This window comes from Haliotis cracherodii, unplaced genomic scaffold (genome assembly GCF_022045235.1).
Source record: "Haliotis cracherodii isolate W230 unplaced genomic scaffold, xgHalCrac1.p SCAF_20, whole genome shotgun sequence".
NCBI lineage: Eukaryota > Metazoa > Mollusca > Gastropoda > Lepetellida > Haliotidae > Haliotis > Haliotis cracherodii.
In genome coordinates, this window is record NW_027266276.1 from 12,902,388 (window position 1) to 12,919,487 (window position 17,100).

At 39.4% G+C, this 17,100-nt stretch overlaps 1 protein-coding gene across 5 annotated transcripts in view; it reads right to left on the reverse strand.

Moving 5' to 3' along the window:
• Positions 1-17,100, reverse strand: part of LOC139470334 (PDF receptor-like) — a 247,600-nt gene that overhangs the window by 40,451 nt on the left and 190,049 nt on the right. For all 5 annotated transcript variants that reach the window (XM_071252708.1, XM_071252706.1, XM_071252707.1 and 2 more), the window contains one exon: positions 12,637-12,748. In XM_071252708.1, the coding sequence (XP_071108809.1) occupies positions 12,637-12,748 (112 nt within the window). The remainder of the gene's footprint in view (positions 1-12,636; positions 12,749-17,100) is intronic.

The window sequence follows — 17,100 nt, forward strand, 5'->3', positions numbered from 1 at the left end:
ACATGAGCACTGAGCTACGCGATTGGGATGCCATGGCATGCAATCAGCCAAGTCACTGAGCCTAACCAACCAGATCCATTTAGTCGATTCTTTGTACAAGCATAGGCTGCTGAGGATCCATATTCTTACGCAGTGGACCGTGCGCTATATGTTATAAAAGGTTTTATTTTTATGTGCATATTATTTGATATCAGTACCGACACTTGAAAACATGAAATTCTATTTTGTCTGTGTGAATTCATTTGGGATTTCTTTTCCTAAATCTATAACAGCTGTTGTATCGCAATGATAGACATGTCTGGCCGTTGTACTGTTCGCTGAAGCGGATACCACCTTCCGCAATAAACTATAATGTCCGTAAGGCAATGGTCCATGGGTACACAATTCCTCGATTAAATGACTATTTAATGACGCCCTCCGTTGACATGACATCACTCAAAGAGATCATCCGAGTGGAAAAACTGATCAAAGCACAACATTAACAGTAGTGAGGTGGTCACTTAAACATCAATGTATTAATACCTTTTTATCAATACATTTTATCAGGTGCATCTGCCTTTCTTTATGATTTGCTTTTAACGTCAGTGTCTATTTGCAGCCACGGAACACCGTGGAGTCTCCATCCAGTTGTTAGTTTTGGACTTAATCTACAATAGAAAATCCAGACAACATTGCTATCGACTTAACGCAAAGAGGCTTGTTGTAGCGTTGAAAGAATTAGGGGACGTTGATATTTCGTAGAAGGAAGTGTTCAGTGCTATTGCGTTATCCAGGATGTTGAACTTACATGTATATATTACTTTAATACTGTTTTCCAACACATGTCATTTCAGAGGAAATGATGCATATTGATACTATTGCCAAACACGAAAGCCCATTCAACTACTCTCCGTCACCAACTCTGCTTGATTTTTTTTTTTGGACAGACTACTTTGTGTCGACCATGGCCTACCATGAAAGTGTTCACAAACATTGAAAATTCCACAAACAAGATCCAGAAATGAGTTGTAAATGTGTGCATAGTGAATTTGAGCTTATTGTTAATGAATCTATTACTTTATGTTATCTTAAATAATTACAATAAATTATTGTTTTATTTTGCTCTGTTTGCTTTGTCCAGGGATTGACATCATGAGCATCAATCAACGCAATTGGGAAACGATGACATGCATCAACATAGTCAGCGAGCCTGACCACCCGATCCCATTAATCGCCTCTTACGACAAGCATAGCCATCTTTTAAGGCAAGGATTGGTTGCTGAAAACCTATTCTACCCCGGATCTTCACGGGTCCATTTGTTTTACAAATTTATCAATCTCAACCTTAAATATACTGTGAGCAAATTCAATTTCAATACAGACATGTGGCACGCGAGCCCTAGTCAATTTGAAACGACATCATTCGATGTCCACCCCTTTTATCGTGGTTTCAATTCCCACGTTTCTTGATTCATCAGGTCCAAACTCGTTTTGGTCTTGTCTGTATTTCTCAGATCCATGAACTGATTTTCAAGCAGCGTTGTCTGTAATCAAAAGAAGTAAAAATAACACATTCTTTAATATTACTATAGTTCATCTGTAACGCCACGACAGATTAACTGTAGTAACATGAAAGAATCGGGTGTTCTTTTACTTCTTCTGAGTAGTATTTATCAATGTAATTTACCCATGACTGATAATATTTCCCATGTCTTAAATATTTGATTTACTTTATATCTTACATTTGTTAATATAATTTTCCATCTGTCTTTACAATTATGTATTCACTCTCATTTATACAACCTGTATTTCAGCCTGAGGAAACTTTTCTCATATCCCTGGAACAATCATCTTTACTGTTTTATCTTGCATCGCATGTTTTCTTTCATCGGAACATATCATAGGAACACAAACACGTTCACAATGTAACTGAAATATTGTTCAAAGCGGCTCGCTCACTCGCTCACAACATAAACAATTCACCCAATGAATTTTGAATCTGTGTAAAATTAAATTAAAAAAAAATAGATATCATAACAAAAACTTATATGGTCCATTTTCATTCTAATTAACCGCGACACGGGGTTTGACATACACAATATGTGCTTATCAAAATTTCAATATGGCCTTTAAAACACTAATTGTTGCAAATACATTTCGTGTGCATGCTCCAAAAATTGTGTTTTCGTTCAAAGTGCCACTCCCCCGTCATTGCAATGACATTTAACATTTAGTTCCCGCCCACGTGCACAAATATTTGATATAAAACAAAGCCAACAATAGTTGACGAGCTTTGTTCCACGCCAAAGCTTCGTGACAGTGGTTAGCGGTCTGTTATGTCTCCACGGGCCTTAGTTTTTACACGATTACAACATTTAACAAGCTGTCTCGAGAATGTTTCAATGACATTTAAAGTCCCAGTAAACATGACTGATTTAATTGTTTATCTTGTGTACGTATAACATTTGTACGTGTTGTCTGAGGGATATTTTGCGATCTATATCTAACAAGAAGTGTTAGGCAGGTACGTGTTCTCTCTGACAGATCGTGGGCGACCAGAACACAAACATGGGCACAAAGTCCGTCAGTAAAGGTCTAAAATAATGGTATGATACACATATGGACGCGGTTATGAAACACTATCAAATATCGATGATACTCGGTGTTCGCAAAATGGGGAGCGTATCTCGCCCAACCGGTGATACCCGTCACAAACACATGCAAAGTCACGTCAATTATTATTTATAAAAGTCACGGGATTGTATGGTACAAGTTACAGTAGGGACCTGCCCCAGAATCATTTTGGTCAATGATGCGTCAAGTTTTGAACTATCCTCCACATGTCTACCACAAAAACACATTTAAGAGCTTTACTGTTGCCTTGAATGTTGTAACCCTTATCAAACAACATTTAAGGAAGAGTCGTATGGCGTTCTTTGAAATTTTCAAAGAAAGAGCATGCTCGATTGTACCTCAAAGGTTATGAAATGTAGAAACCAAGGATGGAACCTCTGGAATATCGACCGATATATAGGAAACGTTGACTGTTGGGAAGTTGACGTCATCCCTCTTGTACTACAGTCTTGTGGAGAGTTTCTGCTTTGATATAAATATGAAACAGACGAGGCTGTCTCGCTGGTCTGCTTTTTTTTTAGTTCAGGTGGGTAAATCAGTGGAAAGGGGTTGGCCAGTTGACCGCTTTATTGAACGATATAAATAGATCGTTTCATTTTCACCAACGAATCTTTATTCGACCAACAAACACAAGTCTTGTAACATTACAAAAGTAATGATAAACGCTATTTCGCAAATGTGCAAGTTCTTCTGTGCCGACTGCCCCTGTGATGGGTGAAGATCAACGTCTATATCTAGTTCTGGGGCACGGGTGGTGATTGTGGGTTCGAATCCCGGTTCACCCCGATTATGTGAACTAAACAGACCACACCATAGCGCGAATACCAAGTGTTGACAGGGTATATCCGAAGATATAAATAACAGCAAGCAATAGTGAATACGTGAGTGTGTGAGTGAGTGAGTGAGTGAGTGGGTGGGTGGGTGGATGGGTGAGTGAGTGAGTGAGTGAGTGAGTGAGTGAGTGAGTGAGTGAGTGAGTTTACAGTATTCCAGTTATATCACGGCGTATCAGTTTAATGTGGGAGGACATCCCTAAGTGATGCAGGTTTCCTTATCGTTTTGGGCCCTATGTTTCTGGCGTGCCCAAAGGACGCAACTCTGCAGAACTAATTGCGGTCCCTTGGACGACTGGGCCACCCAAGTAATAATAACAATACTAACAATAGGCAGCAGTGAACGCAGGGAATGCAGTACAATGTGTCTGAAGTCACCGCTTCCCAAATGTCGAAAGATCACGCAGTCGGCCCATTTTTATTGGCAGTGAATGTCAAATAAGATCAATATGATTAAGCGTCTACTAATGATATATTTACCATATCCTTTCCTTGAACATAGGTCTTGTCGAAAGAGATGGGTAAGAGGTGGATGAGGTGGGGTGAAATGAGGTTTAGCGATGCGTACAAGATTATTGCACTTATATAGATACGTGCATGTACCTGTACATATATATAAATATATATATGCGTGTGTGTGTGTGTGTGCGTGCGTGCGTGCGTGCGTGCGTGCGTGCGTGCGTGTGCCTGCTTGTACTAGTCCGGGCTGATGCCGTGTTTATAATGCTAGCCCAGCGAGATACCATGCCGCAGTTTAACAATGAATACCCCAATCAAACACATTATACTGACTCCGAGCCGACCAGTCCTTGTTTTAGCCCCCAATGACGAAAGCCAGGCAGGGTAACAAGTTCTATCCAGCATACCAGGGAGGCGGTCTTTTGTAAAAATCAAACACGAAAGGGTAATGATGATATTTCCACACAAAATAGCTCAGCTCTTTAGCGCCTACGCCCAGTCAATGTTAATTGGTTAGCATAGGGATACGGGTGAAATTGAGTGTGTGACTTCTGCAATGTGCACGTGTACATAACACATGCCATACCTATATAGGCTACCGCCTCCATAGCAGTCGGTGTATCGTTGGAGGTTATTAAGAAGGACAATGTTATAGACACGAAACAGACAACGTGACTGTCCCCGGAAGCCTGTCATGACACAAGAATGCGACATTGGAAAAAATGAAGAATTAAGGGGAGATTGAGAGGCATATCATCTCCGATTACCTAAACGTGTCAAGTTGCATTGAGACGAGTGGCGTTTGGTGTCAATAGCAAAGAATCATCCAATCCCTTATAAGAATATTAACATTATAACCAAACAGAGAATACAGTGAAAACTCGTAAATCTTGACCTCGTTTACCCGGAATCCCTGTTAATCCGAAATTCGCCTACACACAAAGTATGATTACGTGGTACCCCTAATTCTAAAATATGCACATTGGTTAATCAGGACGCGTTCTTTGAAACGCCACGCCTTTGACGACTATGTTAACCCATCCCATCGACACTGAAAAGTAAAATATATCTCATGCGTATCTTGAATTTGTCGCTTCCTAGAGTGAGTGAGTGAGTGAGTAAGGTTTTACGCCTTTTTAGCAATATTCCAGCAATATCACGGCGGGGGACACTAGAAATGGGCTTCACACATGGTACCCATGTCGGGAATCGAACCCGAGTCTTCGGCGTGACAAGCGAACGCTTTAACCACCAGGCTACCCGACCGCCCCGTCTCTTCCTAGAGCTCACACCAGAGAGATGCGACTAAATATACCCCTTGGCGCTGATGTTTTGATATATCTTCACATCTTCTTCCTCTTCCCCTGACTTCCTCACATCACATGCATCGTTTCCCTCATCACCATCTTCATCTTCTCCTGGATACCACACACTTAACAGTTCCGATACTTTCAACTCGTTTCAACCTGTGCACCTGTTCCATTTTTATCATAATTTTCTTTTCAATGGAACTATTCGGATCCTATAATCCCATTCTAATCCCACCAGCATCAGCCTGATGGGTCGTTATTCACAGAACTTCTCAGTACTGTCGGTTGAAGATCTTGCGCATCCACAAATTTCATTGAATAAAAATATTCAAACCCAACCTTCAAGGAGTCACTTATCTGGTCTAAAACATGAATTTCAGCAAATTTATTTCAGGTGAATTGTTACATTTCCTGTAGCTTTAGTTTCAAGAAAAACCTTATTGAAGGAATATTCGCGATATGACTCATGCCCTATGCTATCTTGATGGTTGATCCTTCCAATCGTGTAACAACCTTATTGTCGTTATTGCCAGTTTGTGATAAAACTCGAATACATGTAGCTGTAAAACTCGTACCCTCGTTGCGGTCATATTGTCATACTGTCGTTATAGTTGTATTATCAATATCGTATTGTCGTTATAGTTGTATTATCAATATCGTATTGTCGCTATAGTTGTATTATCAATATCGTATTGTCGCTATAGTTGTATTGTCAATATCGTATTGTAGTTATAGTTGTATTGTCAATATCGTATTGTCGTTATAGTTGTATTGTCAAAATCGTATTGTCGTAATAGTCTTCTTGTTTTAGAAGTCGTAATAGTTGTAAATGACAATATTACTGTTGTCGTCCAAATTGTATTGTCGTAATAGTTTCAGTTGGTAAAAATGGTAATGTGTCACTGAATCATATTGTAAAATTTGTTTTGATCGTAATAGTCGTAGTGGCATATTAGTAGTCGTAATGATCGTATTGTCGAAATAGTTGTATTGTTGAAATAATATGCCTATCGTTGCAATAGTAAGATCGCTCAGCGGTAGCTGCCTTTATGCAAATCAAAACGGCCCTCGGCACTACATGTACAGTAATCTGATTGACAAACTGGCACAAAAATACTAAATATCTAGACCGGATAATCCAGTGATTGACATCACGAACATCGATCTACGCAATTTGGATACGATTACATGCAATCAGCCAAGTCACTGAGCCTGACCAACCAGATCCATTTATTCACCACTTAGTACAAGCAGGGTTGCTGTGGATCTATATTCTTACCCTGTGGACCGTGCGCTGTACCACAGGACCATGTGTGTCATTATGTTATACAAGTCTGTTTTATTTTTTTATGCGTATTATTTAATATAAGTACATGTCATTTTATTTTGTCTTTGGTCAGGGAGCCTGACCATCCGATCTCGTTTGTAGCCTCTTACGACAAACATGGGTTGCTAAAGACCAATGCTAACCCAGATCTTCACGAGTCCATTATACATGAAGTTTCTATCACATAGTACGTTTACAAGACATCAGAGATCAGTTGCCATGAATGCGTTGTCAGCCATGTACCAACTCTACGTCTTCGCTCTGGAATGATTACGCCTAAAGATAGTTGCGTGTTTCGTGCTGAGGAAAATGATTGCTTGCAGCCATTCATGAAAATGATTATCCTAACGAAGGTATTCACATCAAAAGAAATAAACGCTCGCGTGTGCAGTGTTCATTATGTATTTCGGGAAATTATCTATCATTACTGTACGCTGAATACTGTCTGGTGTATATTTTGATCTTGATAACCTTGAAATGTTTACCACTCTCTTCACTGCACGTGGCCAATCGTATGATGCACCGCAATTCGCTTTGCAGGGTTGCGTCCCTTGGACGCGCCAGAAACCTATGTGGGTTCGAATCCTGGTTCGCTCCGATTATGTTTCACTCACTCATTCACTCACTTAAGTTTAAATTAAGATCAATTACATGTACTCCCTTACACCATATTGAAGCACGAAGACGGCACCTGAAATGTGACGGGGTACCTGCCTTTTCATCCTCGATAATCGTGGGTATTATTCTACATTCTAATATGATACATAGCCGGACCTTCGCGCAACATTTCTCTCGCTCATGAGGTTGATTTGATTGGATGGCTATTCTTAGCGTAAAGTTATAGCTTATTAATTATTAATTAAAGCTACGATAGCGAATGGGCCAACGGTAACTATAATGCAATGGAGATAAAATAAACTGGATAATCGGGGGTGTTGTCTGGTTTGGGTCATCAGGATCTTTTCAGGGGCAGAGATATCATAATGTCCATTAGGACGTTGAGATTTTGCATTGGCAATTAGAAATTGCATGTCAGACACGGAGTATTGTGATGGGTACCAACCTTTTTACTTTACATAAATTTTACATATTTTACATGTTTTATTTTACACAAAGTTTCAGGGCTACTTCGTCTCCCTTCATCAGGGGGATGCCAGGGTTGGAAAACATGCATTACATTTATAATCATATACATTTTCAACAATCCCAACAATCCATCTCCTAGCAACAAACTAAATTCCTCTTTACAAACGTTTACAACTGGAAGCGCAAATTCCAAGAAGCAATCAGACGAGCCATCAATCAAACAAGATCGGGGAGTTTCCCCCATCTCCCCAGTGCATGTGAGTGAGTGAGTGAGTTAGTGAGTTAGTGAGTTAGTGAGTATGGTTTTACGCCGCTTTTAGCAATATTCCAGCAATATCACGGCGGGGGACACCAGAAATGGGCTTCACCCATTGTACCCATGTCGGGAATCGAACCCGAGTCTTCGGCGTGACGAGCGAACCCTTTAGCCACTAGGCTACCCGGCCGCCCCATGTATGTATGTATGTATGTATGTATGTATGTATGTATGTAGAAACATATATATATATATATATATATATATATATATATATATATATATATATATATATATATATATATATATATATATTCTAAGATGCTTAGCTAAAGATCAAAGGCGCCGACTGTACTTTATCCTTACGTCCTTGTGCTTTAACTATAATAGTTCAGGACAAAACTATACTTGATTACACTATACATGAGGGTAGAGCAAACCTTATTTCTTATTTTTTATACTAAAAAAGGTTTCAATTGGTAAAAATTGTAAAAAAACACCTTGTTACATAAAACACGTAGTTCAGCGTTCTACATAACCAGACAGTGATGAATACTTCCTGTTACCACTGTCCCCTAATTCTTGTAACGCTACACACTGTGTTAACTCGATAGCTCCGTTGTTTGCATTTTCTATCGTAGTTTAAGTGCAAAACGAACAACTCTATGGCGACCCCAGGGTGTTCCATGACTGATTATAGACTGGCGATAAAAGCAAATCGTCAACAAAGGCAGATGCACTTGATAAAACGTATTGATAAAATGGCAGAAATACATTGTTGTTTAAGTGACCCCCTAATTACTGAATTACTGTTAATGTTGTGCTTGTCAGTTTTTGTCACTCTGGTGATCTTTTTGATTAATGTGCCGTCAGCGACAGGTATCATTAGTGTGAGAATCAGGAGACTACGGACATTAGGAGTGTATAGTGGACGCAAGATACTGGCCTATTGCGATACGACAGCTGTTGGAAATTTAGGAACAGTTTTTTCATCGACTTTTCCCCTTTTTAGGCGTTACTTCTTAATCTTATTTTATTCCAAACAAGTTCGAACAGACAACAAATAATGTCATATTTTAAAATGTCCTTCCGTTCTTTGAACACGTGGTGTCATCACTGATTTTCAGAGATCCATTCATATTATTTGTTCTACTATTTTTCCTGTTACGTCCAGTGGAATCGGTTTGTCAATAAACTGGTTATTCTTTGACGTTGACGTAATATAAATAGAGAATATTTCATGTGTCACGTAAAATACCATGTTTCTGACATCGAGTCACGGTGGGACAATATCTCCTTGCCCCGTCACGTAATGAGGGAAACATCATATTTCGTTTAACGCCGCACTCAGCAATATTCCAGATATCCGACGGCGGTCTGTAAATAATCGAGTCTGGACCAGACAATCCAGTGATTGAAGTTATGAGCATCCATACGAGATACGATGACATGCATCAACCAAGTCCACCCGATCCCGTTAGTCGCCTCTTACAACAAGCACAGTCACCTTTTACGGCAAGCATGGGTTGCTGAAGACCAATTCTACCCGGACCTTCACGGGTAGAATGGACATGATGATTTCCTACCCGAACATGGGTCGCACTGATCGATTGATTTGACCATACTTTAAGTGATCTATTCAATGCAGACATGCAATTTTTATTTTGCATTTTACGCCTTTTGGAATGGGAAGATAATCGAGACTGGTTATTCTTTGGCCTGACGTTATATATTAACTAATAATCGTTTGAGGCAGTATTTGATTTGTGAATCAACCTTTCGCAGTAAGCCCAGATGTCTGATACTGATCAGGAGATTGCTACTCTTAATATTGATTAACTGCCGCCTAGTCAACGGATTATCGATTACCTTCAGATTTATTAACGCCTCAAGATGTCTGTCTGGGACGAAAGGGTAATCTTAGCGTTGTATCCGTGCCCTTGATTATTGTGATCATTGTTAGAATATTAGTTTGTTATTACTTTGTTTTTGACTTTTGTTTGTTTGTTGTTTAACGCCCCACTCAGCAATATTCCAGCTTTATGAATGCGGTCTGTAAATAATCGAGTCTGGACCAGACGACCCAGTAATTGACACCATGGGCATCGATCTAATCAACTGGGATACGATGACATGTAGCAAGCGGGTCTGACCATCCGATCCCGTTAGTCGCCTCTTACGACAAGCAGAGTCGCCTTTACGGCAAGCGTGGGATGCTGAAGACCAATTCAAACCCAGATCTCCACGCGTCTGAATCCGTGGTCATCGCCCGTGGCCACAACAAATACCACCAAGCCATTTAATTGATGTTTCCTTAAGGGTTCACACCAGTCATCCTAACATGGTGCCTGACCATTTCATATTCTGACCAGCCTACATTTTTTGTTGGAGACAGAATATATTTTTTATGCCGTTACTTCAAGAGATACCATTTTTATTCAACAAGGAGGAAACAAACATTGGGAAGACAAGTATAATAAATGTTCGGTTCAGGACATCATGTCTTGTGAACAATTAATGATGGCAGGCATTTTCTGGAATACAAAATATTTTGAAAGAAAGACCCATCACCCCGCTTGCTCGGATTAATGAAGTTTTAGTCTTCATATCCTTTCAACTTCCCAATGCCAATCATGTTCAAACACACACACAAAAAAAGCACACACACACACACACACACACACACACACACACACACACACACACACACACACACACACACACACACACACACACACACACACACACACACAAAAGCAACACACACAAAAAGCAACACACACACAAAAGCACAAACACAATAGCAACACACACACACACAAACACACAATCAAGCAACACACACACACACACACACACACACACACACACACACACACACACACACACACACACACACACACACACACACACACACACACACTTCAATATCCTCCCCTAACATCATGTAGTTGAACCATCAGGAAGCATTTGGATAAACAAGACGAACTTTTTGCAATCCGTTTTGACAGAAGATCATCCAATATACTCGAAGACGCGGTCTTGGAGCAACAACATTACATGGAGATTAAGAAGGAAGCGTGGATCGATACGACGAGAATGACATCCTTCGCTGTTTTCCATAATCTAACAGCTTTTCTGTATCCCTTTCTATTATAACCATACTGACAACGTGCTATTTATCCAGGGTTGCATGACTCTTACGCCACTCATTGATGTCTTCCGTACTACTTTTTGTCAATTACGAACTAAAAGGGACGACTCAGAGGCGCCAATGTTGTCACGAGAAGGATTAAACAATACAGCAAGGTGGTGGCGTGCTTCCCTATTTGACAATGTTTAGTTTGTACAGTGTCCGCATTATCCAGGGGGACATTCAAATCAACTCCAATCAACTCAAGTAATACTGTCGTGTTGTTATTAAGTATCCCTCTGTAGACATTATGTAAACAAGATACAGTAAATTACGTTTATAACAAACATGCTTAATATAAAGAAGTGACGGGCATAACGAACTTATTGTTTGGTCCCGACAATTGTTATGCATATTCTGTGCATATGCTTATATGGAACTATGGTTATAACTAACTAACATGCATGTGTGGTCCCTGTAAGTTCGTTATAACCGTATAAATACCTTCATATTCCACAACGATTACGTAGTCACAGAATTGCGAAAATGTCCAATAACGATTGTGCAGTCTTATAACTACGTACATTTTCAATACCGATTACGCAGTCTTATAACTACGTACATTCTCAATAACGATTACGCAGTCTTATAACTACGTACATTCCCAATAACGATTACGCAGTCTTATAACTATGTACATTCTCAATAACGATTACGCAGTCTCATAACTAAATACATTCCCAAATACTATTACGCAGTCTCAGAGTTATAAATAGGTCCAAAAAACATTACTCAATCGCAGTTACCTGAATGAGCTACGAAGACAACGCAGTCTCAGAGTTACATTCATACCCCCACAGGATTATACAATCTCAGAACTACCTTATAACCACAACCATAACATAGTCTCAGAATTACGTACAGAATTACGAAAGGATTACGCAGTCTCAGAAACTACTTTATGCCCAACAAACATTATAGTCTCAGAATTACGTAGAGAATTATGAAAGGATTACGCAGTCTCAGAACTACCTAATACCACACAACCATTACACAGTCTCAGAATTACGTATAGAATTACGAAAGGATTTACTCAGTCTCAGAACTACCTAATACCACACAACCATTACACAGTCTCAGAATTACGTATAGAATTACGAAAGGATTACGCAGTTTCAGAACTACCTTATACCACACAACCATTACACAGTCTCAGAATTACGAAAGGATTACGCAGTCTCAGAACTACCTAATACCCCACAACCATTACACAGTCTCAGAATTACGTATAGAATTACGAAAGGATTACGCCGTCTCAGAACTACCTTATACCCACGACCATTACATAGTCTCAGAATTACGTAGAGAATTACGAAAGGATTACGCCGACTCAGAACTACCTTATACCCCACAAAGGATTACGTTGTCTTAGAATTACGTCATGCCCAGCGAGAATTATGCAGCCGTAAAGCTTACGTACTCTACTTTATATTTAGCAGGATTCCATCGTTTTCATTACTGCACGGACACGCCCGTAACAACAACTAATGAACAATATTCGTCTACGTGAAGCTGACTGTCTAACTGACAGTGTACTTATGAAATCAAACTCGACTCACCTCCGTCATTGGGAAATGCAGCATCCCCCAATTTCGCCAGACATTCCTCCTGACTCTGAATGCCTCGTTGAGGCCACATCAGACTGTCCCCCAGCGAACTGTTGCACGCCTCCTGAAATGTACACGTATCTGTCAATAACATGCGTGCAACATACATGACACATCAGGCCGTCCTCGAAAAACCTCCTGAAATGTACACGTATCTGTCAATAACATGCGTGCAACATACATGACACTAGTCTGTAAGAGTGATGACATTATCAACAACTAGTCTGTAAGAGTGATGGCATTATCAACCACTAGTCTGTAAGAGTGATGACATTATCAATTACTTGTCTGTAAGAGTGATGACATTATCAACCACTCATCTGTAAGAGTGATGACATTATCAACCACTAGTCTGTAAGAGTGATGACATTATCAACTACTGGTCTGTAAGAGTCATGACATTATCAACCACGTCTGTAAGAGTGATGACATTATCAACTACTAGTCTGTAAGAGTGATGACATTATCAACCACTAGTCTGTAAGAGTCATGACATTATCAACCACTAGTCTGTAAGAGTCATGACATTATCAACCACTCATCTGTAAGAGTCATGACATGATCAACCACTAGTCTGTAAGAGTCATGACATTATCAACCACTTGTCTTTAAGAGTGATGACATTATCAACCACGTCTGTAAGAGTCATGACATTATCAACTAGGACTGTAAGAGTGATGACATTATCAACCACTAGTCTGTAAGAGTCATGACATGATCAACCACTAGTCTGTAAGAGTGATGACATTATCAACCACTAGTCTGTAAGAGTCATGACATGATCAACCACTCGTTTATAACCTTGTTGACATTACGAAACACTTTCTGTAACATCGCTTTCATCAATGGTTTGCCTTTTTCATTGATCTCAGGTCGACAGGGCTACAACATTGTTGCTAACTGCGCCATGTCTCACTCGCACGCTGACAAATCTTGCACATGTTTGTGTGCTAGCGGACTTTCTATATCCGTACCAGATAGTAAACCCCTCGAGATGATATACCTTGTTAAGGACATGTGAGCGATCGTAATACTATTCGTCTTTTATTCCAAATCGTAAATCTGGATCATTAACCTACTTCAGACAAAAGAGAAACTTCGATAATGAGAACGAAAGTCGATTTTTTTTTTAAATAACCAACCCGGAGCACCGTTCGTCAAGACCGTTACTACAGAAGCTGATAAAAATCCCCCCAAGAAACATGAAAATATATTGCTTTCTCGTAAACTGGGCAACCTTATATTGACACAATAATTTATTCATTATCTAAGTGGTTTTCATGACAAGGAATTATTTCCACTCCTAGTTATTATTCTCACTGAGTCTTTAAATACACATAATACTCGACATCAACGTGGGAATTATTGGATTTAGAAATAGGACACGTCGAGCGACAGGACATTCTAAGCGCTTACTCGAGTGCGTTTGATTAAAAGTGCGAGTTTATAATTTCGGAATGAGTTTAAACGACGAAAGATGCAGTTGAACAACATGACGTATCCAAACCCTTCATGTCACGATACGGCATAAGGACTAAGACATATTTCTTTTGGGTGGCAAAATGCCCAAGAAGTTCATGATTTTATTAATAAAAGCGACAAACCCCTGTCAATATTCATAACAACTATCTCAGACCCGTGAAGACACGGTTAGAATTGGTCTTCTAGGTGACCATGCTTGTCGTAAGGCCAGAGAATAACCAGTCTCGATTATATTCCGATTCCAAAACCCGTAACATGCAAAATAAAAATCGCATGAATAGATCACTGAAAGTCTGCTCAAATCAATCTACCAATGCGACCCATGTTCTGGTAGGTAAGCATCATGTTCATTCTAGCCGTGAAGGTCCGGGTCTTCAGCAACCCATGATTGCCGTAAAATGTGACTATGCTTGTCGTATGAGCGACCAATGGGATCGAATGGTCAGGCTCGCTGACTTGGTTGATGTATGTCATGGTAACTCAGTTGAGTAGATCGATGCTAATAATGTCAGTCACTTGATTGTCTGGTCCAGATTCGATCATTTACAGAGCGACGTCATATTGCTAGAATGTGTTAATATAACTGCGTGTTAAAGAACAAACAAACAAAACAAAAGGGTAGCATCCGCCACTCACAAAATTTGCATTGGAAAGAAAACAAACATTGCAATAAAACAAACCAACATGCTAAAAGCAGAGAGGATTGCACGATTCCGACTTAATCATAAGCATGATATTATCTGAGAAATTTTGATTATAATTTCAATCAATGACAACTAAATGGGTGTTATCAGTACCATTTACACGAACACCTGGAGTTATCACTGATTTTCAGAAATACTTTCATGAGTTTTTTATCGGTATTTTTTTGGCTTTTTACGCCCAATGGAATCTCTTCCGACGGATAATCGAGATTTGTTATTGTCAGGCGTTAGCAATCATATTATATCCATTGATGCAGCTCAAGTACTTGTTATAATGTGTTTTGCAAATATATATATATATATATATATATATATATATATATATATGCATGTGTATAATGTGTTCCACATTATCAGTATACTTAAAAATGGTGTGACATTATAAATAGGGAGAGATCGAGCTAGAGCATTTAATATCTTTTAACTAATAATCACTAGAGCACCTAAATACTTTTCAGTTCTCACGCCGGAATCCGTGATGCCCAATAGCTTAGCTTAGTAGGTTCAACCGTTAGTCCTTGCGATTTACGACGCCGAGTAATGAGAAAGGCGGCGAAGACAACCACGAAACCACACTACTCCGATGGTTAAGTGCTTAATCGATATACAGAGTTATTCTTGAATGCTGACAATGTCCCTCAGAATGGTTATGTCATTGCTTAGGAATAACGTTATTGGCGTTACCCTGGGTTCTAATGTAGCTAGGGAGGGATACCTATTTCCCATGTCACAAAAACCCATATCTATATAGCGCCCTTTCTAATACTTGGTCTCAATAGCGCCTTTTGACAAGAGTGATGTCCGGTATAATTCCTTCTTTTGACTTGTACCATATGCACACGTTGTTTTTTTTTTCAGGTGCATATTGACTTGCCTTTAATTTGCGTGTGTTTGTAGCAGGTGACACCGGCGGGGCAGGATACGTTCACTTTTTCGCGAACACCTGGTATCATCACTATTTGATAGTGATTCATAAACACATGCTCATGATATAGTCGGAATCGTACAATCGACTTTATTTTCGCAGATATTTCTTATGAATTTGGAAATGGTTTTATCGCTTATATTTAATGATAGGCTTATGCGTGCAAACATGTTGGTTTTGAATTTTGTCTTTTATATGTTAATATTGTCAAAGTACCTAATGACAAATGGAAGTGAATCCCATAACTCGAGGTCAAAGAACAGAGAAAAGACATTGTTTAAACAAATCTGATTTTGAAATCAGTAAAAGCATTGTTAACTCCAGATAAGAACAGTAAAACAATATAGTTTATATATGACAACTTCTTTAATCTTTTATGATGCAACTGTTCGGTTTAGATCCTAATTCCGTTGTCAAGCAAGAGTGAAGTAAGACATCACAGTGCAGGATTTTATCCATTCCAGACTATGCTTAAAAAGTATTTTGAATCAGTCATACATTGTGCCAGACTTTAGAGGTTGCATAATTAGAATACATATTCTGCTAACAATGTAACATAATAATATGAACATTGCCTTTTCCTCTTTTTCTATTACAACGTGTTTGAATCGTTTTATATCGTGTAGTTGTTCGATTTTCGATGTGAACGTTGATACTACCTAATTTTGTTTATCCGACATACTCGTTAATCCGACATAATCATATGCAACCAACAATGTCGGATTAACGCGACTTGACTGTACATCTAATACGGATGAACAAAAACAACATGAGAGTATACATGAAAGGGATTACCAACAACAAAGAATAATGGTTGATTGATACAGTAACAACAGAAAGAGTGTGAGTGAGTGAGTAGGGTTTAACGCCGCTTTTAACAGACTGAGTATTCCAGTTATATCACGGCGTGTCAGCTTAATGTGACAGGCAAGCCCGAAGTGATGCAGGTCTCAGACGTTTACCACTTCGGTGAAACCCGCGAGCACGGGTATGGTGCTGACAAACCTAGATACAATGTACATAATCGGGGCGAACCGGGATTCGAACCCACAATCAATTTCTGGCATGCCCAAGGGACGCAACTCTGCAGTGCGAATCACAGCACCTTAGACGACTGGGCCACCCATGCTCCCAAACAACAGAAAGAAGCTAATGGTTGATTGATAATAGAAAGAACCCATCTCTACATGGTACAAAAATACAATGCTGACTGGATTTATTAGAGGTTGTAGCTTTAGAATTTGTTATTTTCTCTATTCATTGTATGCGGATGGTATTAGGTATCCTTGATCTTTGTTGATTGAT